The sequence below is a fragment of the Bombina bombina genome, chromosome 1 (genome assembly GCF_027579735.1).
Source record: "Bombina bombina isolate aBomBom1 chromosome 1, aBomBom1.pri, whole genome shotgun sequence".
Taxonomy (NCBI): domain Eukaryota; kingdom Metazoa; phylum Chordata; class Amphibia; order Anura; family Bombinatoridae; genus Bombina; species Bombina bombina.
In genome coordinates, this window is record NC_069499.1 from 230,690,089 (window position 1) to 230,716,969 (window position 26,881).

At 41.4% G+C, this 26,881-nt stretch overlaps 1 protein-coding gene across 1 annotated transcript in view; it reads right to left on the bottom strand.

Annotated features, from left to right (window-relative positions):
* Positions 1–26,881, bottom strand: part of PACS2 (phosphofurin acidic cluster sorting protein 2) — a 657,507-nt gene that overhangs the window by 105,640 nt on the left and 524,986 nt on the right. Inside the window, exons 13-18 of the mRNA XM_053711716.1 lie at positions 18,058–18,224; positions 13,308–13,412; positions 13,046–13,152; positions 11,604–11,758; positions 4,701–4,811; positions 3,014–3,122 (exon numbers count right to left, since the gene is read on the bottom strand). Of these exons, the coding sequence (XP_053567691.1) occupies positions 3,014–3,122; positions 4,701–4,811; positions 11,604–11,758; positions 13,046–13,152; positions 13,308–13,412; positions 18,058–18,224 (754 nt within the window). The remainder of the gene's footprint in view (positions 1–3,013; positions 3,123–4,700; positions 4,812–11,603; positions 11,759–13,045; positions 13,153–13,307; positions 13,413–18,057; positions 18,225–26,881) is intronic.

A 26,881-nucleotide genomic window follows, 5' to 3' on the forward strand; every position in this document is an offset into this window, starting at 1 on the left:
GTTTGAATGTGCAAAAGGAATGCCTGGTTTCTTCCATTCTTTGGCTATATAGTCTGTAACAAAGTCTGGTGCTTCAAAAGCCTTAGGCACTTTAGGAGGAGCTTTAAAAACTTGATTAAACTTATTTACAGGTTTGGAATCCTCTGGATTCGGTTCTGATAGTTGCAAGGTATTCAAAACTTCCTGAAGCAGGAAAAAGATATGGTCCACTTTAAATCTAACGTGGAATCAGCCTCAGGCATACAATCAAGTTCCTCAGAGGAGACTTCACCCTCAGAACCCTCAGACAGAGAGTTTTGTAAGGTTGGAGGAAACTGAGCATGAGGGATAGGACCCTGCATATTACAGATAGTGTGAGGTAAATCTCCTGAATTTCGATAATACTTACTTTGTTTGGGGATAGACACTAACATTTGTCAGTCTTTTGAAGACTAGATTTAAAAAAAAAAAGTCAGTGGATTCCCCCTGGGCCACAAAAACAGACATGGGCACAAATTGTCTGCCAGGTGTCATACTGACAGGATTATGGCTTGCGAATTAGAGATGTGGGACACAATTAGCACATAACAGGTTAATTTGGTCCACTGGAACAGTTTTGCATAATAAAGAGGGAAAATTAACTGCAGAAAGTTTTTGGGCTGCAGTATGTTCCCTAGTGGTCCCTTTAATGGGTCAATCAAATTAAGTGGGGGTACAGAAAAGACCGCAAAATAATAAGCAAAACTAGAGGTAATTGGAAATAAAGATATATTCCAAAACTTTATATTATCAGTGTATTTGCACAAAATACAACAACCAGCTTATCATAAACACCTCAGAACCCCAGAAGACCGAAAAGAAAGCAAAAAGAATTTCCCTCAGAAAAAAAAAACTTTATTACCCAACCCCTCAGCAGCTCCTACGAGAGTACTCACCAACCTCCTGGACATATAAAGATATGCTTACAAGGACTGTAGACAGGCCCAGAAAAAAAATTCAGTCACTTGGAGATCTGGTGAGGGAGAGAGAAAGGGAGCCAGAGGGAGGGTGCAGAGCCTAAATCCAGAATGATCTTCAGGCTAAGGCTTGTGAAAAAAACACTAAAACTTACCATAAACATATTATATTGAATAAAACCCCATTGATCCCCCTTGCATCCCCAACCCTAACCCCATCCATCATGAGCTGGACCACTAGCTGCATAAGGCAAATAGCAGTTTTCTTAAAGAGAATGTGTATCTTTTTGTTCTCTGTGAACCCAGGACTAAAACATACTTCGGACTGCTAAGGGGTAATAAGGCAATGAAAAAAAAAAAAAAAGAGTGATTTTAACTCTGAATTCTATCATTTTTGGTGTTAAACAGATAGGTACAGTACTATGTTTAAAGGCTAAGAACCCTCAACTATGTAGTACCTATAAAAGGAGAGTACTAGGGGTAGTTACTGGGCTGTGTTTAGTGTCTGAGTCACTTACCTGGACTGCAGCATCCCTCCACTGTATCTTACTAGCTTGCTGAGGCCTTTCTCCCTCACAGAATGCTGATCCAGAAGAAAGCCCATCCAGTGCAAGTAAATATGCTATAGAGGATACTTGCAAATATACCAGCAACCCCTCAGGTGGAGGCTAATAGACGGGGTCCCAATGATGCCTGGGTGCAATTATGGATGAGAGATTTACCTGTGAGAGTATTGACATGCCATAATTGTGGTATTCCTTTACCCCTGCTTCACTCGGAATCATGGAGAAATTATGAGTGAAGATGGAAGTGGGGTACTGGGTCTCAAGTCAGGACTCAGCTCTCAATAGGTAATTAGATAGAAAATAATAAAATCTTGCTTGTAGAGCACACTCTCAACCTCCCTCCTCAGAAGCTAAGAACAAACTGAGCGGGGAGAGAATATGGGAGGGATTAAAGCTCTTGTGAGAGTTCTTGACCTCATCCTATTGGCAGGAAATATATCCCACATGATATGGACACTCCTCATCTTGATAGTTTGCATTTTGGCATTTAATCAGATTTATTATAAACATTGGTTTGGGGAAAAACCGCTTGCTTTTTTGAATAGCAATTTCACATACTGTGCTTACATTATGCCTGGCGAATGTCTGTTTTTAATGCAGCTAATCACACGGATGGTGAAATGTGGTGTACATTACAAAAAATTATTGAAAATGCCACTGGATTTGATTTTAAATACTGGCTCCTAAATTTCAAACGTGTTTTAATGTGAAACGGCTGGTTCATTTCAAGCGTATTTTGACATGAACCAGCTGGTTCACTTGATTCTATATAGGCACTATGGGTATTGCTCTTTTTTTTTTTTAAAGGGACATGAAACCCAAGAATTTTCTCTCAGGATTCAGATACAGTATACAATTTTACATGTTTCAAATTTACCTATATTCTCAAAGTTGGTTCTTTCTCTTGGTATCCTATGTTGAAGGAGCAGCAATCCATTACTAGGAACTAGCTGAACACATCAGGTGAACCAATTACGTGTGCAGTTACCAATAAGCAGCTAGCTCAAAGTACTGCATTGTGCGACTAAGTCTATCTAGTTACACTTTTAAACAAAGGATATCAAGAAAACAAAGCAGATTAGATCATTAGTAAATTGGAACATTGTTTAAAATAACATGCACTGAATCATGAAAAATATTTTGGATTTCAGGTCTCTTTAACCTGCTCAACACAGAGGCTGAAGCAGTGCATGAAATAGGATATGTTTCTAGATTTCCTAGGATTCCAATTTTTTTTTTTTTACTAGGGAAAACACTTTGAAATGGGTTAAAATGCACTTGTTGAAATAGAATCATCAAATAAGTTATGCAGCAGCAATACTAAAGCAATAAGTCTGTTAGGAACATACATAAAATATATAAATTATGGATAGATGGATTTCTAGAGTAATTGGAAAGAAAGATGTTACTTATGGAGTTGAGGCAATGTAAACATTTTTATTATACTACTCTGCTAAACAATCATAATTTATAAATAATATTAGCCCAATAAGGTGTGCGAAAGCACCATACCTTTTCTGTTTGTACGTTAGCATAGCCTCTGCAATGGGAAGCTGGTAAGCGCAGTTTGCTCCTGATATGTACTGTGTAACACGAGATGCAACATCTAAGGGGTCCTGTACTGTATGAAATGGAAAAACATATTTACCAATGGACAACATACTGAATCAAAACAGTTTTGATTATACTGAATGAATATTCAGTATTCCTTAATACATTCAGGTAGAGAATGTAAACCATTCAGATAAACCCTACAGTCTTAGTAGATGGAAACCCTGGAACCTATACGTAAAATGATTATAATTTACCCATTGTATATATCTTTTTGGGGGTGTTAAGAGGCGATCAGTTATATATGAAAAAAAAATATTTTGGTTGCCTAAATAACTAAATAAAAAATAGAAATGTAAAATTAATAGGAAGTATGGAGACAGCAAAAATGTGTTGTTTTTAAGGAACATATTTAAAATGACGACAATTTATATGCCAATTAAAGGAAATTCAGTTATAAAGCTAACAAACGGAATCACACCCTTTTAGCCTGCTGTTGATGATATTTCGTCTTAACAAAAATGCAATAAAATTATTATTTTAACAAGAAACACTGGAATTGTTTAGCACTAGATGGCAGTACGCACAAAGCTAATTCTACAGCTCCCCACTACACTTTCACAAAAGAAAATTTAAAACATAAATAGTGGATTCACTAAAGTAGTAAAAGCATGATCTACATACCCTAAATTACAAATCAATGGCTTGATGTAATTCTATACTACACAGTAGCCAACTTTGTTGGCTACAAATACCCCTCATAATAATTATCATAGTTAACTATGATAATTATTAACTATGTGACCTAACGGAGATGCCACTGATGAATGCAAGGGTTCCCTTAAATGTATTAGACATTTTAGCTATTAACAGGGCTTTAAATCTACAAAGTATATTGCTTACAGCTTTATGAACAATAAAATAAATGGTCACACAAGTAGAATTACAATACATTTATAAGCTGTGAGCACAGTAACAAACTAGATGAGCAAGATGACTACGGTCCATTTAAAGCATCATGAAAGTCAAAAGCAAACATTTAGGATGTTTAGTAATGTAAAATAGCCAGCAAAAGAAATTACACTGCCAGTGGGGTGTAGAGGAGATAAGTAATAAAATGTTGTTAATTTCCCATTGTTCTCTCTAAGTATTGGGCTTTGGTTTACAGACGGATATAAGATAAGGAAGCACATGTGTGTACACAAAGTGATAAACTAGAGATCTGATTTTACCTGCAAGCTACACCTATTTTAATAGGTTGTGGTTTCAAAACCCAAAACCAGATATAATGATAAGCATTATATAACAGAACTGCTTACAATGTTATAAGTTAACAACACTGCTACCATACAGTGAGTGTGCAAGACGTGAATTCTCTTGAACTTAACTAGGTATACTCTTCAACAAAGGATACCATGAGAATGAAGTACATTTAATCATTTTAATTATAAACTGGAAAGTTGCATGTTTCACCTATAGAAATGTTTTTGTAAGAGGTCTCAAACATTTTAAGTCATTAAAAAGAATATCGGGTAGATCTGGACCTATCATAAAGCTAGGCATTGGACTACTACTAATCATATGTTTTTATATAGTTTGTTTTCATATAAAAAATATCAAAGCACTGCCAGGATATTAAGCTCCTTACACGTGGTCTGTGTATCCAGTTTGGTGAAGAGGTCTTTCCAGATAGGGTCCTGAAAAAGGTTGTTGTATTTGAAGTCTACTTGGCCCAGGTACTTGGCCACAGGATGAGAACCTGTAAAACATGACCAAATGGGAGGACAAATAAGAAACACAGTGAATAAAAAAAGAAAAACTGGCAAAATAAATAAGGCAAACAACATAGGATTGAGAAGTAAAAGAAACATGCAAAAGCTCTGCTGATTGATCAGCCACTTATTTTGAGTTGACAAATGGGTTTCAAATTTAAGAGTCACACAGAATACTGAGAAGTCAAACACACTTTCCTTTAGAGGTCAGGTTGATGTATTATATAGGGATAAAGCTAGTATGAAAGTTTTAGTGATTTAACAAGCCCCCCAACTTGAGGTTTCTCTTTTTTTTTTTCAAATTCCAACCCCCTGCTTATTTGATGTTTCATTTTTTTTTCTTTACCTGTGATTTTAATAAAGGTGAGATAATTGTGATCTATAGTAAGCTACTGAAACCTCCTGGAAAAGGTGGTTAAACTTTAGAGAATGATTTCTGCATTACTGAAATAGGCCAAGACATATGAGATTTTAGCAAACTTGTGTTATTTGGTCAGGTACATGGCCATGAATTAAAGCCAATAGTTGCTGTTTTGTGTTTCTCGCTGAACTGCTTGCCATATGAATTTCATTAACACCTAGCAGCACTGTTGTGCCACTCAAGGATTAATATTACCAGCTGTTAGTGACACCTAAATAGGGAAGTGGCTGTGATGGAAAACATTTCTAAAGTTAAAAACAGAATTTATGCTTACCTGATAAATTACTTTCTCTTGCGGTGTATCCAGTCCACGGATTCATCCTTTACTTGTGGGATATTCTCATTCCCTACAGGAAGTGGCAAAGAGAGCACACAGCAAAGCTGTCCATATAGCTCCACCCCCCAGTCATTCGACCAAAGGTTAGGAAGAAAAAGGAGAAACCATAGGGTGCAGTGGTGACTGTAGTTTAAACAAAAAATTTTACCTGACGTAAATGCCAGGGCGGGCCGTGGACTGGATACACCGCAAGAGAAAGTAATTTATCAGGTAAGCATAAATTCTGTTTTCTCTTGCAAGGTGTATCCAGTCCACGGATTTATCCTTTACTTGTGGGATACCAATACCAAAGCTTTAGGACACGGATGAAGGGAGGGAACAAGACAGTTACCTTAAACGGAAGGCACCACTGCATGTAAAACCTTTCTCCCAAAAATAGCCTCCGAAGAAGCAAAAGTATCAAATTTGTAAAATTTGGCAAAAGTATGCAGTGAAGACCAAGTCGCTGCCTTACAAATCTGTTCAACAGAAGCCTCATTTTTTAAAGCCCATGTGGAAGCCACTGCTCTGGTAGAATGAGCAGTAATACGTTCAGGAGGCTGCTGGCCAGCAGTCTTATAGGCCAAACGGATGATGCTTTTCAGCCAAAAAGAAAGAGAGGTAGCAGTCGCTTTCTGACCTCTCCTCTTACCAGAATAGATAACAAACAAGGAAGGTGTTTGTCTGAAATCCTTAGTTGCTTGTATATAGAACTTTAAAGCACGAACAACATCAAGATTGTGCAGTAGACGTTCCTTCTTTGAAGATGGATTAGGACACAGAGAAGGAACAACTATTTCCTGGTTAATATTCTTGTTAGAAACAACTTTAGGAAGAAAACCAGGCTTGGTACGCAAAACTACCTTATCTGCGTGGAACACCAGGTAAGGTGAATCACACTGTAAGGCAGATAATTCTGAAACCCTTCAAGCAGAAGAGATAGCTACTAAAAACAAAACTTTCCAAGATAACAACTTAATATCTATGGAATGTAAAGGGGGTTCAAACGGAACCCCTTGAAGAACTGAAAGAACTAGATTTAGACTCCATGGCGGAGCCACAGGTTTATAGACAGGCTTGATTCTGACTAAAGCCTGAGCAAACGCTTGAACGTCTGGTACCTCTGCCAGACGCTTGTGTAAAAGAATAGACAGAGCAGATATTTGTCCTTTTAAGGAACTAGCTGACAATCCTTTCTCCAATCCTTCTTGGAGAAAAGACAATATCCTGGGAATCCTAATCTTACTCCATGAGTAACCCTTGGATTCACACCAACAAAGATATTTCCGCCATATCTTATGGTAGATTTTCCTGGTGACAGGCTTTCTAGCCTGAATCAGAGTATCTATAACTGACTCAGAGAAACCACGCTTTGATAGAATTAAGCGTTCAATTTCCAAGCAGTCAGACGTAGAGAAACTAGATTTGGATGCTTGAACGGACCCTGTATTAGAAGATCCTGCCTCATTGGCAGTGTCCATGGTGGGACAGATGACATTTCCACTAGGTCTGCATACCAAGTCCTGCGTGGCCACGCAGGCGCTATCAGAATCACCGAAGCCTTCTCCTGCTTGATTCTGGCAACCAGACGAGGGAGGAGAGGAAACGGTGGAAAAACATAAGCCAGATTGAAGGACCAAGGCGCTGCTAGAGCATCTATCAATACCGCCTTGGGGTCCCGGGACCTGGACCCGTAGAGAGAAAGTTTGGCGTTCTGATGGGACGCCATCAAATCCAACTCTGGAGTGCCCCATAGCTGAGTCAGCTGGGCAAATACCTCCGGGTGGAGTTCCCACTCCCCCGGGTGAAAAGTCTGACGACTTAGAAAATCCGCCTCCCAGTTGTCTACTCCTGAGATGTGAATTGCTAAGAGATGGCAGGAGTGATCCTCCGCCCACCTGATTATTTTGGTTACCTCCGTCATTGCTAGGGAACTCTTTGTTCCCCCCTGATGATTGACGTAAGCTACAGTCGTGATGTTGTCCGACTGAAATCTGATAAATTTGGCCGCCGCTAGTTGAGGCCATGCCTGAAGAGCGTTGAATATTGCCCTCATTTCCAGAATGTTTATCGGGAGAAGAGTTTCTTCCCGAGACCATAAGCCCTGAGCTTTCCGGGAGTCCCAGACCGCTCCCCAGCCTAACAGACTGGCATCGGTCGTTACAATGATCCATTCTGGTCTGCGGAAACATATTCCCTGAGACAGGTGGTCCTGAGACAACCACCAGAGAAGAGAATCTCTGGTCTCCTGGTTCAGCTGAATTTGAGGAGACAAATCTGCATAATCCCCATTCCACTGTTTGAGCATGCATAGCTGCAGTGGTCTGAGATGGATCCGAGCAAAAGGGACTATGTCCATTGCAGCTACCATTAGTCCGATTGTCTTCATGCACTGAGCTACAGATGGCCGAGGAATGGAATGAAGAGCTCGGCAAGTATTTAACAGCTTTAACTTTCTGACCTCCGTCAGAAATATTCTCATTTCTACCGAGTCTATCAGGGTTCCTAGGAATGGAACTCTTGTAAGAGGGGAGAGAGAACTCTTTTCTTCGTTCACTTTCCACCCGTGAGACCTTAGAAAGGCCAATACGATCTCTGTGTGAGACTTGGTTCTTTGGAAAGTCGACGCTTGAATTAAGATGTCGTCTAAGTAAGGCACCACTGCTATGCCCCGCGGTCTTAGCACCGCCAGGAGGGACCCTAGCACCTTTGTGAAAATTCTGGGAGCAGTGGCCAACCCGAAAGGAAGAGCCACAAACTGATAATGCTTGTCCAGAAAGGCGAACCTGAGAAACTGGTGATGATCTTTGTGGATAGGAATATGTAGGTACGCATCCTTTAGATCCACGGTAGTCATATATTGACCCTCCTGGATCATTGGTAAGATTGTCCGAATGGTCTCCATCTTGAACGATGGAACTCTGAGGAATTTGTTTAGAATTTTGAGATCCAGGATTGGTCTGAAAGTTCCTTCTTTTTTGGGAATCACAAACAGGTTTGAGTAAAACCCCAGCCCTTGTTCTGCAATTGGAACTGGGTGGATCACTCGCATTGTAAGTAGATCTTCTACACAGCGTAAAAACGCCTTTTTTCTTTGTCTGGTCTGTAGACAGACGAGAAATGTGGAACCTTCCCCTTGGAGGAGAGTCCTTGAATTCTAGAAGATATCCCTGGGTAACAATCTCTAATGCCCAGGGATCGTGAACATCTCTTGCCCAGGCCTGAGCGAAGAGAGAGAGTCTGCCCCCTACTAGATCCGGTCCCGGATCGGGGGCTACCCCTTCATGCTGTCTTGGTAGCAGCTGCAGGCTTTTTGGCCTGTTTACCCTTGTTCCAGCCCTGGTAAGGCTTCCAGGTTGCCTTGGGCTGTGAAGCGTTACCCTCTTGCTTTGCCGCTGTAGAGGCTGAAGCGGGACCGCCCCTGAAGTTACTAAAGGAACAAAAGTTAGCTTTGTTTCTAGCCTTAAAGGGCTTGTCCTGGGGGAGAGCATGGCCCTTTCCCCCTGTGATATCTGAAATAATCTCTTTCAATTCTGGGCCGAAAAGGGTCTTTCCCTTGAAAGGGATATTTAATAATTTGGATTTTGACGACACATCGGCCGACCATGACTTGAGCCAAAGTGCTCTGCGCGCCATAATGGCGAAACCTGAATTTTTTGCCGCTAACTTCGCTAACTGGAAAGCGGCATCTGTGATAAAAGAATTAGCCAGCTTTAGAGCCTTAATTCTATCCATAATCTCGTCATATGAGGTCTCTGTCTGGAGCGATTCCTCCAGCGCCTCAAACCAGAAAGCCGCTGCAGTAGTTACCGGAATAATGCAGGCAATAGGTTGGAGAAGGAAACCTTGTTGAACAAAAATTTTCTTAAGTAAACCTTCTAACTTTTTATCCATAGGATCTTTAAAAGCACAACTGTCTTCAATTGGTATAGTTGTGCGCTTAGCAAGTGAAGAAACAGCCCCCTCTACCTTAGGGACCGTCTGCCACGAGTCCCGCCTGGGGTCAGTTATGGGGAACATTTTCTTAAAAATAGGGGGGGGGGGGGGGAAACAAAAGGGACACCTGGTCTCTCCCACTCCCTAGTAACAATATTCGCAACCCTTTTGGGGATCGGAAACGCATCAGTGTATACAGGGACCTCTAAGTACTTGTCCATTTTACACAATTTCTCTGGGACCACCATAGGGTCACAATCATCCAGAGTGGCTAATACTTCCCTGAGTAATACGCGGAGGTGTTCCAGTTTAAATTTAAACGCTAATGAATCTGACTCTGCCTGACGAGCAATCTTTCCTGAGTCGTAAATTTCTCCCTCAGACATCAAATCCTTCACCCCCACATCGGAGTGTTGTGAGGGTACATCAGATAAGGCTACCAAAGCTTCAGACTGCTCATCATCTGTTCTTAAAACAGAGCTGTCGCGCTTTGTAGGGGAAAACTGGCAGTTTGGATAGAAAGGCCGCAAGGGAATTATCCATGACTGTCGCTAGTTGTTGCAAAGTAATAGGGTCAGACGCACTAGAGGTACTAGGCATCGCTTGAGCGGGCGTAACTGGTTGTGACACATGGGGAGAGGTAGACGGACTATCCTCATTCTCCTCAGTCAGAGAATCATCTAGGGCCACACTTTTAAGTGCAACAATATGATCTTTAAAGTGTATAGACGTATTAGTGCAATTGGGACACATTCTGAGAGGGGGTTCCACCATGGCTTCTAAACACATTGAACAAGGATTTTCCTTAGTGTCAGACATGTTTAACAGACTAGTAGTATACACAAGCAAGCTTGGAAAACACTTTAATCAAATAAAAAACACAATTTGAAAAAAACGTTACTGTGCCTTTAAGAAATAAAAAGAGCACACAATTTTACAAAACAGTGAAAAATGCACCAATCTTTTTGAAATTTTTACAGTATGTACCTAAGGCTTTAATATGATTGCACCGCAAGTTTCAGAACGATTAACCCCTTAATGCCCAAACCGGAGCAGCCTAAAGCCAACAACCGGTTAAGAACTACAGCACCTTGCCACAGCTTACAGCTGTGGCCCTACCTGCCCTTAGGGATCAGATTTGGGGGAATAAAGCTTCTTTTGGGCCCTCAAACAGCAGCTGGACCCTCCATGTGAAGCAGCATGAACAGACTTTCAATTCAATTCTTGGGGGAATAAAGCTTCTTTTGGGCCCTCAAACAGCAGCTGGACCCTCCATGTGAAGCAGCATGAACAGACTTTCAATTGTAAATGTGCATCTGAGGTGCGAAATTAGGCCCCTCCCACTCCACTCCGGAGTTATGAGGCCTACAAAAATCACTTCTAAGTGACGAAATTTATGCCATGTGGATAATACCCCAGTAAAAACACCAAAGTGCTTAAGAAAAGTCTCACCAACGAATATTTCTTGAATAATCGATTGCCCTGTATTAGTGTCAACCAGCCAATTTAGCCCTGTTATGTAAGCATGCAATTCTATACTAAGTCTCAGAACATAGCTTACCCTCCCCACATGGGGATCCTGTCAGTCTTCTAGCATTATCTCAGTCTTGTCTAGAAAAAATTGACAGAACATACCTCATTGCAGTCAAGCCTGCAAACTGTTCCCCCCAACTGAAGTTTTCTGGTACTCCTCAGTCCTGTGTGGGAACAGCAGTGGATTTTAGTTACAACATGCTAAAATCATTTTCCTCTCAGCAGAATTCTTCATCACTTTTCTGCTAGAGAGTAAATAGTACGAACCGGTACCATTTAAAAATAACAAACTCTTGATTGAAGATATAAAACTACAATTCTAACACCACATTCACTTTACCCTCCCGTATAGAGACCCTAGTGCTTAGAGCCGGCAAAGAGAATGACTGGGGGGTGGAGCTGAGGGGGGAGCTATATGGACAGCTTTGCTGTGTGCTCTCTTTGCCACTTCCTGTAGGGAATGAGAATATCCCACAAGTAAAGGATGAATCCATGGACTGGATACACCTTGCAAGAGAAAAGGAAACATACATCCTGCTTACATAATTTGTACTAATGGACCTTCACACCCACCTAATGGGATTATTAGAAATCTCAGGTATCCCAGCCAGTCCGGGGTCTTGTGTGACAGCTGATCAACAAAGAGTCTTAGCACAGCACTAAGGTAATTCTGAGCCCCGGCCACAGCGACTTTCACAGGATTTGGTGGGTGTGAATTGCAGTTGCAGCTGAAATGTAAAAGGCATGAACACGTTGGATAAAAACGTAATATCCCATGTAGTCTCAGACAGTTATTTAGAGAATAGGAGGCAAAAAGAGTTTTATCCGAAACCCCCCCCCCCCCAAAAAAAAAAAACCCAGATGAATAGGCTCAACCCAAAAGTTAGTACTAAGTATGAGGAGATTCTAATAGTTCTATTAATGTTATACCCAAGTATAAATCTTATTTTCTCTCACACTACCGTGGTATCAGTAATGGTAAATCACTATTAAAGCTGGGTCATTTGAAAGGAACAGTGGAAAGAAAACTTGAGATAGAACAGTCTCTAAAGCCTTTACCTGCTATAGGTTACATTGTTTGCACAGGCATAATCACAGGGCAAAGCTTAGTGATTAGCATTACTTTGCAGCCAGAAGCATTTTACCATTACAGTGAACCAGTGTTCTTGCCAGGCCCTATTTAACCACCTTGCTGATTTTACTGCCAACTCGGCTAAAATTTAAAGCTCAAATTATTTTTTCCAATATTTGTTGCACAAGTTATCATTGAATCAATTTATGTAAATGATTAAATAAATGTGTGCTTTGGATAGTTTAATTGACAAAGATGCTATAATATTGCAAAGTATTGTACTGTGCCCATCAGGCTACTATATAATGCCATCCGGCTGGCTACATTTTCTGTGGAGAACACTGCTGTCTGTGGGGTGGGCAGTACAGCTCATTGGCTGTTCCACAGAAAGCATGAAAACAAAAAACCTCTGAAAAGGACGCTGGTAGAGTGGCTTCAAAAAGCACCTCTAGTTACAACTAGACTTTCTGGCCAGTTTGCCAACTTATATGTGATATGTGGCTGACAGATAGGGTAAAGAGGCTAGCACAGGAATATCCTCTTCTCTTTAAATAATTGTGATGGGTAACAGAGTAGAGTGTGGCCATTCCATAGTCTTTCCCCTGATGGGGATGTAATAGTTAAAAACACACTTTATGCTGTCATGGATTTCTATATTATGAGCATACTTTAGGTCTGCTTTAGTAATTCTTTTTCTTTTCTTTCATTTGCTTTAAACCTATTTTTAGTATCTAGCACTAACCGGTTAGTACTATACTGGTAGTAAGTTAATTTTTTTTCACCATAAATTTACTTGCATTTATCAAACAGAAATAATGTCAGGACTAAGGACCTGAAAGAGCTGCAAGTCTTAGGTCAGGTCCTATAAGTCATATTCATATTCCTACTCATATCCAAATCAAAACTTCATAATCCCACAGGTTGTATAGGGAGAGATACTTACTAGCGCTGTATCCGAGATACTATTGTGTTAAAGGCAGCTTGAATGTCAGCCGAGGAGCAAGTGCACACTAAAGGAAGGTTGTGTTTTTGTAAAATATCTGAAAAAAGCTGGGGGAGATAAAGCAGAAACTAAGTTGTTACTACAAGTAATACTACTGCTAGGTCTCTGTGGAAAAGAGCACTCATTTTAGAAGATGGTTAAAGCACATCAGGGAAAAGTAAAGACAAAAACACAAAACACAAACACAATTGGAAACATTTACCTGGCCCTGCCAATCAGAAGTGTTTGCAAGAATGATATTTTCAGGGAGATGATCATCAGAAATAAGAATATGATTAAGCTGATCGTATACAGTCTTCCTTGGTATCTAAATAATTTAACAGAGAAAAGAACATTAATGCTACATGGTTTGTGTCAACTATTCCAGCAAATAGGATATCGCTTTACAAATAATTACTGCTTATGGCTTTTCCTAACATTTCAGAGTGCTACTTCAGTCTGCTGTCAAACCCTGCTAAGCTTCCTGTAAAAACACTGGTAACTAAAAAACAAAATGTATGCTTACCTGATAAATTTATTTATTTCCAGATATGGAGAGTCCACAACATCATTCCAATTACTAGTCGGAATAACACTCCTAGCCAGCAGGAGGAGGCAAAGAGCACCACAGCAAAGCTGTTAAGTGTCACTCCCCTACCCATAATCCCGAGTCATTCGACCGAAGGGAAATGGAAAAAGGAATAACACAAAGGTGTAGAGGTGCCTGAGGTTTAGTCAAAGATAACTGTATTAAGGGTGGGGTCGTGGACTCTCCATATCCGGAAAGAAAGAAATTTATCAGGTAAGCATAAATGTTGTTTTCTTTCCTAAGATATGGAGAGTCCACAATGTCATTCCAATTACTAGTGGGAACCAATACCCAAGCTAGAGAACAGGGAATGAATAGGGAGGGAGAACAAGACAGGCAGACCCAAACAGAAGGCACCACCGCTTGAAGAACCTTTCTCCAAAAAGAGGCCTCAGCCGAGGCAAAAGTATCAAATTTGTAAAATTTAGAAAAAGTGTGCAGAGGACCAAGTTGCAGTCTTGCAAATCTATTCCACAGAAGCTTCATTTTTGAAAGCCTAAGAAGAGGAGATAGCCCTAGTGGAATGAGTTGTAATTCTCTCAGGAGGCTGCTGACCAGCAGTCTCATAAGCAAAACGAATTCTACTTCTCAACCAGAGAGAAAGAGAAGCAGCGGTAGCATTCTGACCCTCACGCTTTCCTGAGAAACAAACAAACAGGGCAGAAGACTGGCGAAAATCCTTAGTCGCCTATAGGTAGAATTTTAGAGCACACACAACAACCAAGTTGTGCAACAGACATTCCTTATGAGAAGGAGGATTGGGACAGAGAGAAGGAACAACAATTTCCTGATTAATATTTCTATCCGAAACCACTTTTGGAAGAAAACCCAATTTAGTACGAAGAACCGCCTAACATGAAAGATAAGGTAAGGCGAATCACACTGCAAAGCCGAGAGTTCCGAAACTCTCTGAGCAGAAGAGATAGCAATAAGAAACAATACCTTCCAAGATAACTTAATATCTATAGAATGCATTGGCTCAAACGGAGCCTGCTGCAAAACTTTAAGAACAAGGTTAAAGTGAAGGTAAACTTTGATTAATGAAAGCCCGTTTTTTAAAAATACTATTAAAAACAGGGGCACTTTCATTCAAAGTTTACAAAGCAGCCGTTTTGATTAAAAACTTTACCTCTCTTCTTTGCACAGCCAGAGCAGCTTGCCCCACAGAGTGCCTCTCTTCACACGTCATCAATGACTAATCCAGCTTCCTCCAATCATGGCTTTCCCCCCAGGGTAGTCATTGCCTGAGGCCATGCCGTGATTGGAGGATGCTGGATTAGTCATTGATGACGAGTGAAGAGAGGATCTCGGGGTGGGGGAAGCTGCCCTGGCTGTGAAAAAAACAAAAAACATAATTTATGTAAGAACTTACCTGATAAATTCATTTCTTTCATATTGGCAAGAGTCCATGAGCTAGTGGCGTATGGGATATACAATCCTACCAGGAGGGGCAAAGATTCCCAAACCTCAAAATGCCTATAAATACACCCCTCACCACACCCACAATTCAGTTTAACGAATAGCCAAGAAGTGGGGTGATAAAGAAAGGAGTAATAAGCAACAACAAAGAAATTTGGAAATAATTGTGCTTTATACAAAAAATCATAACCACCACAAAAAGGGTGGGCCTCATGGACTCTTGCCAATATGAAATAAATGAATTTATCAGGTAAGTTGTTACATTAATTATATTTTCTTTCATGTAATTGGCAAGAGTCCATGAGCTAGTGACGTTATGGGATAGCAATACCCAAGATGTGGAACTCCACGCAAGAGTCACTAGAGAGGGAGGGATAAACATAAAAACAGCCATTTCTCGCTGAAAAAATAATCCACAACCCAAAATATAAGTTAATTCTCATTAAATGAAAAGAAAAAACTTAAACATAAGCAGAAGAATCAAACTGAAACAGCTGCCTGAAGAACTTTTCTACCAAAAACTGCTTCAGAAGAAGCAAATACATCAAAAACAGTATAATTTAGTAAATGTATGCAAAGAAGACCAAGTTGCTGCTTTGCAAATCTGATCAACTGAAGCTTCATTCTTAAAAGCCCACGAAGTGGAGACTGATCTAGTAGAATGAGCTGTAATTCTCTGAGACGGGGCTTGACCCGACCCCAAATAAGCTGAATGAAACAAAAGCTTTAACCACGAAGCCAAGGAAACGTTAGAAGCCCTCTGACCTTTCCTAGAACCAGAAAAGATAACAAATAGACTAGAAGTATTCCTGAAATCTTTAGTAGCTTCAACATAATATTTCAAAGCTCTTACCACATCCAAAGAATGGAAGGAATTCTCCAAAGAATTCTTAGGATTAGGACACAAGGAAGAGACAACAAATTCTCTATTAACGTTGTTAGAAATCACAACCTTAGGAAAGAGTTTAAATGAAGTCCGCAAAACCGCCTTATCCTGATTAAAAATCAGAAAAAAAATTCACAATAAAGAGAAGATAATTTAGAAACTCTTCTAGCAGAAGAGATGGCCAAAAGGAACAACACTTTCCAAGAAAGTAGTTTAATATCCAAAGAATGCATAGGCTCAAATGGAGGAGCCTGTAAAGCCCACAAAACCAAATTAAGACTCCAAAGAGAAGAGATTGATTTAATGACAGGCTTGATATAAATCAAAGCCTGTTAAAAACAGTGAAAATCAAGAAGCTTAGCAATCTTTCTGTTAAATAAGACAGAAAAAGCAAAGATTTGTCCCTACAAGGAACTTGCAGACAAAACCTTATCCAAACCATCCTGAAGAAACTGAAAAAATTCTAAGAATTCTGAAAGAATGCCAAGCGAATTTATGAAAAGAACACCATGAAAATAAGTCTTCCAAACTTGATAATAAATCCTTCTAGAAACAGATTTACGAGCCTGTAACATAGTATTAATCACTGAGTCAGAGAAACCTCTATGACTAAGCACTAGGCTTTCAATTCCCATGCCTTCAAATTTAATGATTTGAAATCCTGATGGAAAAAACGGACCTTGAAACAGAAGAGTGTCAATGCAACCACTGCTTCCGCCTGAAGAGCCCTGGACGTGGACAGGTACCTAGGAAGTTTCTTGTTTGATGAGAAGCCATCAGAACTATTTCTGGAAAACCCCACATCTGAACACATCTGGATGAAAAGACCTCTCCCCCGGATGTAAAGTCTGACGGCTGAGATAATCCGCTTCTCAATTGTCTACACCTGGGATATGTACCACAGAAATTAGACAAGAGCTGGATTCCGCCCAAAAAAGTATTCAAGATACTTCTATCATAGCTAGGGGACTTTCATTCATCAAAGTTTACCTTCACTTTAAGGCTCCAAGGAGGAGCAACAGGTTTAAACACAGGCCTGATTCTAACCAGGGCCTGACAAAAAGATTGAACATCTGGCACATCTGCCATACGCCTATGTAAAAGAATAGATAAAAGCACAAATCTGACCTTTCAGAGAACTGATTGACAACCCTTTCTCCAGACCTTCCTGGAGAAAAAAGACAAAATCCTAGGAATCCTGAGCCTACTCCAAGAGTAGCCTTTAGAGTCACACCAATTACGGTATTTGCGCCATACCTTATGGTAAATTGTACGAGTAACAGGCTTGCGAGCCTGTAGCATGGACTCAATGACAGACTCAGAAAACCCACTCTTAGCCAGAACTAAGCGTTCAATCTCCAAGCAGTCAGCTTCAGAGAAACTAGATTTGGATGGAGGAATGAACCCTGAGTTAGAAGGTCCTTCCTCAGAGGAAACCCCCAAGGTGGCAGAGATGACATCTTTACTAGGTCTGCATACAATTGACAGAGGCAAAGAGAATGACTGGGGATTATGGGTAGGGGAGTGATACTTAAAGGGACACTAAACCCAAATATTTTCTTTTGTTATTCAAACAGAGCATTCATTTTTAAGCAACTTTCTTATTTACTCCTATTATCAAATTTGCTTCATTCTCTTAGTATCTTTATCTGAAATGCAAGAATGTAAGTTTAGATGCCGTCCCATTTTTGGTGAATAACCTGGGTTATTCTTGCTGATTGGTGGATAAATTCATCTACCAATAAGAAAGTGCTGTCCATAGGTCTGAACCAAAAAAAGAAGCTTAGATGCCCTCTCTTTCAAATACAGATAGCAAGTGAACGAAGAAAAATTGATAATAGGAGTAAATTAGAAAGTTGCTTAAAATTGCATGCTCTATCTGAATCACGAAAAAAAAAATTTGTGTTCAGTGTCCCTTTAACAGCTTTGATGTGGCACTCTTTGCCTCCTCCTGCTGGCCAGGAGTGATATTCCCACTAGTAATTGGAATGACGTTGTGGACTCTCCATATTTTAGGAAAGAAAAATATATCCAGCTACACAAACATTTTTACAGCACGTGACTTTGAAATGAGCTCACCTGGAGGTGGTTTCGAGTATCTGGGGAACGTTCATTATCCAGACTGTTGGCTCGTTCGTTCTGTGGCCGTGCGGGCTGTCTCTCCTTCAGGGATGTGCTCCTACCACGACGTCCTGTTTGCTTTCCTTCCAAGCTGTGATAAAACAAATACATAATTTCTCTCTCTCCTAAAATGTAAAAACAAAGCTGTAAAAAAAGTTATACATTAGTGGTCTGCTACTGGTGACACTGAATCCCATGCAACCCTCATCCAATCCCACAGTGCAGAACACAATGCTCCATTTTGACCTCTAAAATAATGTCCTACTTAAAAGAAAATGTCACAAAGACTATATATAGATGGTATCTTACCCCACTGAGGACAGCCCATATGTACTCAAATGGCAATAACTTATGCTATACAGGGAGTGCAGAATTATTAGGCAAATGAGTATTTTGACCACATCATCCTCTTTATGCATGTTGTCTTACTCCAAGCTGTATAGGCTCGAAATCCTACTACCAATTAAGCATATTAGGTGATGTGCATCTCTGTAATGAGAAGGGATGTGGTCTAATGATATCAACACCCTATATCAGGTGTGCATAATTATTAGGCAACTTCCTTTCCTTTGGCAAAATGGGTCAAAAGAAGGACTTGACAGGCTCAGAAAAGTAAAAAATAGTGAGATATCTTGCAGAGGGATGCAGCACTCTTAAAATTGCAAAGCTTCTGAAGCTTCATCGAACAATCAAGCGTTTCATTCAAAATAGTCAACAGGGTAGCAAGAAGCGTCTGGGAAAACCAAGGTGCAAAATAACTGCCCATGAACTGAGAAAAGTCAAGCGTGCAGCTGCCAAGATGCCACTTGCCACCAGTTTGGCCATATTTCAGAGCTGCAACATCACTGGAGTGCCCAAAAGCACAAGGTGTGCAATACTCAGAGACATGGCCAAGGTAAGAAAGGCTGAAAGACGACCACCACTGAACAAGACACACAAGCTGAAACGTCAAGACAGGGCCAAGAAATATCGCAAGACTGATTTTTCTAAGGTTTTATGGACTGATGAAATGAGAGTGAGTCTTGATGGGCCAGATGGATGGGCCGTGGCTGGATTAGTAAAGGGCAGAGAGCTCCAGTCTGACTTAGACGCCAGCAAGGTGGAGGTGGAGTACTGGTTTGGGCTGGTATCATCAAAGATGAGCTTGTGGGGCCTTTTCGGGTTGAGGATGGAGTCAAGCTCAAATCCCAGTCCTACTGCCAGTTTCTGGAAGACACCTTCTTCAAGCAGTGGTACAGGAAGAAGTCTGCACCCTTCAAGAAAAACATGATTTTCATGCAGGACAATGCTCCATCACACGCGTCCAAGTACTCCACAGCGTGGCTGGCAAGAAAGGGTATAAAAGAAGAAAAACAGAATTTATGTTTACCTGATAAATTACTTTCTCCAACGGTGTGTCCGGTCCACGGCGTCATCCTTACTTGTGGGATATTCTCTTCCCCAACAGGAAATGGCAAAGAGCCCAGCAAAGCTGGTCACATGATCCCTCCTAGGCTCCGCCTTCCCCAGTCATTCGACCGACGTAAAGGAGGAATATTTGCATAGGAGAAACCATATGATACCGTGGTGACTGTAGTTAAAGAAAATAAATTATCAGACCTGATTAAAAAAACCAGGGCGGGCCGTGGACCGGACACACCGTTGGAGAAAGTAATTTATCAGGTAAACATAAATTCTGTTTTCTCCAACATAGGTGTGTCCGGTCCACGGCGTCATCCTTACTTGTGGGAACCAATACCAAAGCTTTAGGACACGGATGAAGGGAGGGAGCAAATCAGGTCACCTAGATGGAAGGCACCACGGCTTGCAAAACCTTTCTCCCAAAAATAGCCTCAGAAGAAGCAAAAGTATCAAACTTGTAAAATTTAGTAAAAGTGTGCAGTGAAGACCAAGTCGCTGCCTTACATATCTGATCAACAGAAGCCTCGTTCTTGAAGGCCCATGTGGAAGCCACAGCCCTAGTGGAATGAGCTGTAATTCTTTCAGGAGGCTGCCGTCCGGCAGTCTCGTAAGCCAATCTGATGATGCTTTTAAGCCAAAAAGAGAGAGAGGTAGAAGTTGCTTTTTGACCTCTCCTTTTACCAGAATAAACACCAAACAAGGAAGATGTTTGTCTAAAATCCTTTGTAGCATCTAAATAGAATTTTAGAGCACGCACTACATCCAAATTGTGCAACAAACGTTCCTTCTTTGAAACTGGATTCGGACACAAAGAAGGCACGACTATCTCCTGGTTAATGTTTTTGTTAGAAACAACTTTCGGAAGAAAACCAGGTTTAGTACGCAAAACCACCTTATCTGCATGGAACACCAGATAAGGAGGAGAACACTGCAGAGCAGATAATTCTGAAACTCTTCTAGCAGAAGAAATTGCAACCAAAAACAAAACTTTCCAAGATAATAACTTAATATCAACGGAATGTAAGGGTTCAAACGGAACCCCCTGAAGAACTGAAAGAACTAAATTGAGACTCCAAGGAGGAGTCAAAGGTTTGTAAACAGGCTTGATTCTAACCAGAGCCTGAACAAAGGCTTGAACATCTGGCACAGCTGCCAGCTTTTTGTGAAGTAACACAGACAAGGCAGAAATCTGTCCCTTCAAAGAACTTGCAGATAATCCTTTCTCCAAACCTTCTTGAAGAAAGGATAGAATCTTAGGAATTTTTATCTTGTCCCAAGGGAATCCTTTAGATTCACACCAACAGATATATTTTTTCCATATTTTGTGGTAGATTTTTCTAGTTACAGGCTTTCTGGCCTGAACAAGAGTATCAATGACAGAATCTGAGAACCCTCGCTTTGATAAGATCAAGCGTTCAATCTCCAAGCAGTCAGTTGGAGTGAGACCAGATTCGGATGTTCGAACGGACCTTGAACAAGAAGGTCTCGTCTCAAAGGTAGCTTCCATGGTGGAGCCGATGACATATTCACCAGGTCTGCATACCAAGTCCTGCGTGGCCACGCAGGAGCTATCAAGATCACCGATGCCCTCTCCTGATTGATCCTGGCTACCAGCCTGGGGATGAGAGGAAACGGCGGGAATACATAAGCTAGTTTGAAGGTCCAAGGTGCTACTAGTGAATCTACTAGAGTCGCCTTGGGATCCCTGGATCTGGACCCGTAGCAAGGAACCTTGAAGTTCTGACGAGAGGCCATCAGATCCATGTCTGGAATGCCCCACAATTGAGTAATTTGGGCAAAGATTTCCGGATGGAGTTCCCACTCCCCCGGATGAAATGTCTGACGACTCAGAAAATCCGCTTCCCAATTTTCCACTCCTGGGATGTGGATTGCAGACAAGTGGCAGGAGTGAGTCTCCGCCCATTGAATGATTTTGGTCACTTCTTCCATCGCCAGGGAACTCCTTGTTCCCCCCTGATGGTTGATGTACGCAACAGTCGTCATGTTGTCTGATTGAAACCGTATTAACTTGGCCTTTGCTAGCTGAGGCCAAGCCTTGAGAGCATTGAATATCGCTCTCAGTTCCAGAATATTTATCGGGAGAAGAGATTCTTCCCGAGACCAAAGACCCTGAGCTTTCAGGGGTCCCCAGACCGCGCCCCAGCCCACCAGACTGGCGTCGGTCGTGACAATGACCCACTCTGGTCTGCGGAAGCTCATCCCCTGTGACAGGTTGTCCAGGGACAGCCACCAACGGAGTGAATCTCTGGTCCTCTGATTTACTTGTATCGTCGGAGACAAGTCTGTATAGTCCCCATTCCACTGACTGAGCATGCACAGTTGTAATGGTCTTAGATGAATTCGCGCAAAAGGAACTATGTCCATTGCCGCTACCATCAAACCTATTACTTCCATGCACTGCGCTATGGAAGGAAGAGGAACAGAATGAAGTATTTGACAAGAGTTTAGAAGTTTTGATTTTCTGGCCTCTGTCAGAAAAATCCTCATTTCTAAGGAGTCTATTATTGTTCCCAAGAAGGGAACCCTTGTTGACGGAGATAGAGAACTTTTTTCTACGTTCACTTTCCACCCGTGAGATCTGAGAAAGGCCAGGACAATGTCCGTGTGAGCCTTTGCTTGAGGAAGGGACGACGCTTGAATCAGAATGTCGTCCAAGTAAGGTACTACTGCAATGCCCCTTGGTCTTAGCACCGCTAGAAGGGACCCTAGTACCTTTGTGAAAATTCTTGGAGCAGTGGCCAATCCGAACGGAAGTGCCACAAACTGGTAATGCTTGTCCAGGAATGCGAACCTTAGGAACCGATGATGTTCCTTGTGGATAGGAATATGTAGATACGCATCCTTTAAATCCACCGTGGTCATGAATTGACCTTCCTGGATGGAAGGAAGAATTGTTCGAATGGTTTCCATTTTGAACGATGGAACCTTGAGAAACTTGTTTAGGATCTTGAGATCTAAGATTGGTCTGAATGTTCCCTCTTTTTTGGGAACTACGAACAGATTGGAGTAGAACCCCATCCCTTGTTCTCCTAATGGAACAGGATGAATCACTCCCATTTTTAACAGGTCTTCTACACAATGTAAGAATGCCTGTTTTTTTATGTGGTCTGAAGACAATTGAGACCTGTGGAACCTCCCCCTTGGGGGAGGCCCCTTGAATTCCAGAAGATAACCTTGGGAGACTATTTCTAGTGCCCAAGCCTGAGCGAAGAGAGTCTGCCCCCCACCAGATCCGGTCCCGGATCGGGGGCCAACATCTCATGCTGTCTTGGTAGTAGTGGCAGGTTTCTTGGCCTGCTTACCTTTGTTCCAGCCTTGCATTGGTCTCCAGGCTGGCTTGGCTTGAGAAGTATTACCCTCTTGCTTAGAGGACGTAGCACTTGGGGCTGGTCCGTTTCTGCGAAAGGGACGAAAATTAGGTTTATTTTTGGCCTTGAAAGACCTATCCTGAGGAAGGGCGTGGCCCTTGCCCCCAGTGATATCAGAGATAATCTCTTTCAAGTCAGGGCCAAACAGCGTTTTCCCCTTGAAAGGAATGTTAAGCAATTTGTTCTTGGAAGACGCATCCGCTGACCAAGATTTTAGCCAAAGCGCTCTGCGCGCCACAATAGCAAAACCAGAATTTTTCGCCGCTAACCTAGCCAATTGCAAAGTGGCGTCTAGGGTGAAAGAATTAGCCAATTTGAGAGCATGAATTCTGTCCATAATCTCCTCATAAGAAGAAGAATTATTATTGAGCGCCTTTTCTAGTTCATCGAACCAGAAACACGCTGCTGTAGTGACAGGAACAATGCATGAAATTGGTTGTAGAAGGTAACCTTGCTGAACAAACATCTTTTTAAGCAAACCTTCTAATTTTTTATCCATAGGATCTTTGAAAGCACAACTATCTTCTATAGGTATAGTGGTGCGTTTGTTTAGAGTAGAAACCGCCCCCTCGACCTTGGGGACTGTCTGCCATAAGTCCTTTCTGGGGTCGACCATAGGAAACAATTTTTTAAATATGGGGGGAGGGACGAAAGGTATACCGGGCCTTTCCCATTCTTTATTTACAATGTCCGCCACCCGCTTGGGTATAGGAAAAGCTTCGGGGGGCCCCGGGACCTCTAGGAACTTGTCCATTTTACATAGTTTCTCTGGAATGACCAAATTCTCACAATCATCCAGAGTAGATAACACCTCCTTAAGCAGAGCGCGGAGATGTTCCAATTTAAATTTAAATGTAATCACATCAGGTTCAGCATGTTGAGAAATTTTCCCTGAATCTGAAATTTCTCCCTCAGACAAAACCTCCCTGGCCCCCTCAGACTGGTGTAGGGGCACTTCAGAACCAATATCATCAGCGTCCTCATGCTCTTCAGTATTTTCTAAAACAGAGCAGTCGCGCTTTCGCTGATAAGTGGGCATTCTGGCTAAAATGTTTTTGATAGAATTATCCATTACAGCCGTTAATTGTTGCATAGTAAGGAGTATTGGCGCACTAGATGTACTAGGGGCCTCCTGTGTGGGCAAGACTGGTGTAGACGAAGGAGGGGATGATGCAGTACCATGCTTACTCCCCTCACTTGAGGAATCATCTTGGGCATCATTTTCTCTAAATTTTGTGTCACATAAATCACATCTATTTAAATGAGAAGGAACCTTGGCTTCCCCACATTCAGAACACAGTCTATCTGGTAGTTCAGACATGTTAAACAGGCATAAACTTGATAACAAAGTACAAAAAACGTTTTAAAATAAACCGTTACTGTCACTTTAAATTTTAAACTGAACACACTTTATTACTGCAATTGTGAAAAAGTATGAAGGAATTGTTCAAAATTCACCAAAATTTCACCACAGTGTCTTAAAGCCTTAAAAGTATTGCACACCAAATTTGGAAGCTTTAACCCTTAAAATAACGGAACCGGAGCCGTTTTTATATTTAACCCCTTTACAGTCCCTGGTATCTGCTTTGCTGAGACCCAACCAAGCCCAAAGGGGAATACGATACCAAATGACGCCTTCAGAAAGTCTTTTCTATGTATCAGAGCTCCTCACACATGCATCTGCATGTCATGCTTCCCAAAAACAAGTGCGCAATAGAGGCGCGAAAATGAGACTCTGCCTATGATTAGGGAAAGCCCCTAGAGAATAAGGTGTCCAATACAGTGCCTGCCGGTTATTTTACATAATTCCCAAGATTAAAATAATTCCTCAAGGCTATGGAGTATAAAATATGCTTATATATAAATCGATTTAGCCCAGAAAATGTCTACAGTCTTAAAAGCCCTTGTGAAACCCTTTTTTTCTTTCTGTAATAAAAATGGCTTACCGGATCCCATAGGGAAAATGACAGCTTCCAGCATTACATCGTCTTGTTAGAATGTGTCATACCTCAAGCAGCAAAAGTCTGCTCACTGTTCCCCAAACTGAAGTTAATTCCTCTCAACAGTCCTGTGTGGAAACAGCCATCGATTTTAGTAACGGTTGCTAAAATCATTTTCCTCTTACAAACAGAAATCTTCATCTCTTTTCTGTTTCAGAGTAAATAGTACATACCAGCACTATTTTAAAATAACAAACTCTTGATTGAATAATAAAAACTACAGTTAAACACTAAAAAACTCTAAGCCATCTCCGTGGAGATGTTGCCTGTACAACGGCAAAGAGAATGACTGGGGAAGGCGGAGCCTAGGAGGGATCATGTGACCAGCTTTGCTGGGCTCTTTGCCATTTCCTGTTGGGGAAGAGAATATCCCACAAGTAAGGATGACGCCGTGGACCGGACACACCTATGTTGGAGAAATCTAATGACATGGCCTCCTTGTTCACCTGATCTGAACCCCATTGAGAACCTGTGGTCCATCATCAAATGTGAGATTTACAAGGAGGGAAAACAGTACACCTCTCTGAACAGTGTCTGGGAGGCTGTGGTTGCTGCTGCACGCAATGTTGATGGTGAACAGATCAAAACACTGACAGAATCCATGGATGGCAGGCTTTTGAGTGTCCTTGCAAAGAAAGGTGGCTATATTGGTCACTGATTTGTTTTTGAATGTCAGAAATGTATATTTGTGAATGTTGAGATGTTATATTGGTTTCACTGGTAAAAATAAATAATTGAAATGGGTATATATTTGTTTTTTGTTAAGTTGCCTAATAATTATGCACAGTAATAGTCACCTGCACACACAGATATCCCCCTAAAATAGCTAAAACTAAAAACAAACTAAAAACTACTTCCAAAACTATTCAGCTTTGATATTAATGAGTTTTTTGGGTTCATTGAGAACATGGTTGTTGTTCAATAATAAAATTAATCCTCAAAAATACATCTTGCCTAATAATTCTGCACTCCCTGTAGAGGATGTGGTGAATTGGGTTCATACAAACATATGTGGTGGGACTGTGGGGAGATACAAAGGACTTGGCAGAAACTCTCCACTCTTATCAGTCAGCTGCTGGAAGAGGAGGTTACTCTTACTATCCAACAGGCGTTACTACACAAACACATAGACAAATTCCATAAATATATTAACACGTTCATTAGAATTCTCTGTACAGTGACAAGGGTCTGTATTGCGAAATATTGGAAGGTGGGCTCCCCTCCATGGCCGGAAATACACAAAATATGTTACACTTATACCATGTATGAATCTGCAGCGGACACTTTAAATAACAGGACCTCATTCCAGAAAACAGAATTTATGTTTACCTGATAAATTACTTTCTCCAACGGTGTGTCCGGTCCACGGCGTCATCCTTACTTGTGGGATATTCTCTTCCCCAACAGGAAATGGCAAAGAGCCCAGCAAAGCTGGTCACATGATCCCTCCTAGGCTCCGCCTTCCCCAGTCATTCGACCGACGTAAAGGAGGAATATTTGCATAGGAGAAATCATATGATACCGTGGTGACTGTAGTTAAAGAAAATAAATTATCAGACCTGATTAAAAAACCAGGGCGGGCCGTGGACCGGACACACCGTTGGAGAAAGTAATTTATCAGGTAAACAAATTCTGTTTTCTCCAACATAGGTGTGTCCGGTCCACGGCGTCATCCTTACTTGTGGGAACCAATACCAAAGCTTTAGGACACGGATGATGGGAGGGAGCAAATCAGGTCACCTAGATGGAAGGCACCACGGCTTGAAAAACCTTTCTCCCAAAAATAGCCTCAGAAGAAGCAAAAGTATCAAATTTGTAAAATTTAGTAAAAGTGTGCAGTGAAGACCAAGTCGCTGCCTTACATATCTGATCAACAGAAGCCTCGTTCTTGAAGGCCCATGTGGAAGCCACGGCCCTAGTGGAATGAGCTGTGATTCTTTCAGGAGGCTGCCGTCCGGCAGTCTCGTAAGCCAATCTGATGATGCTTTTAAG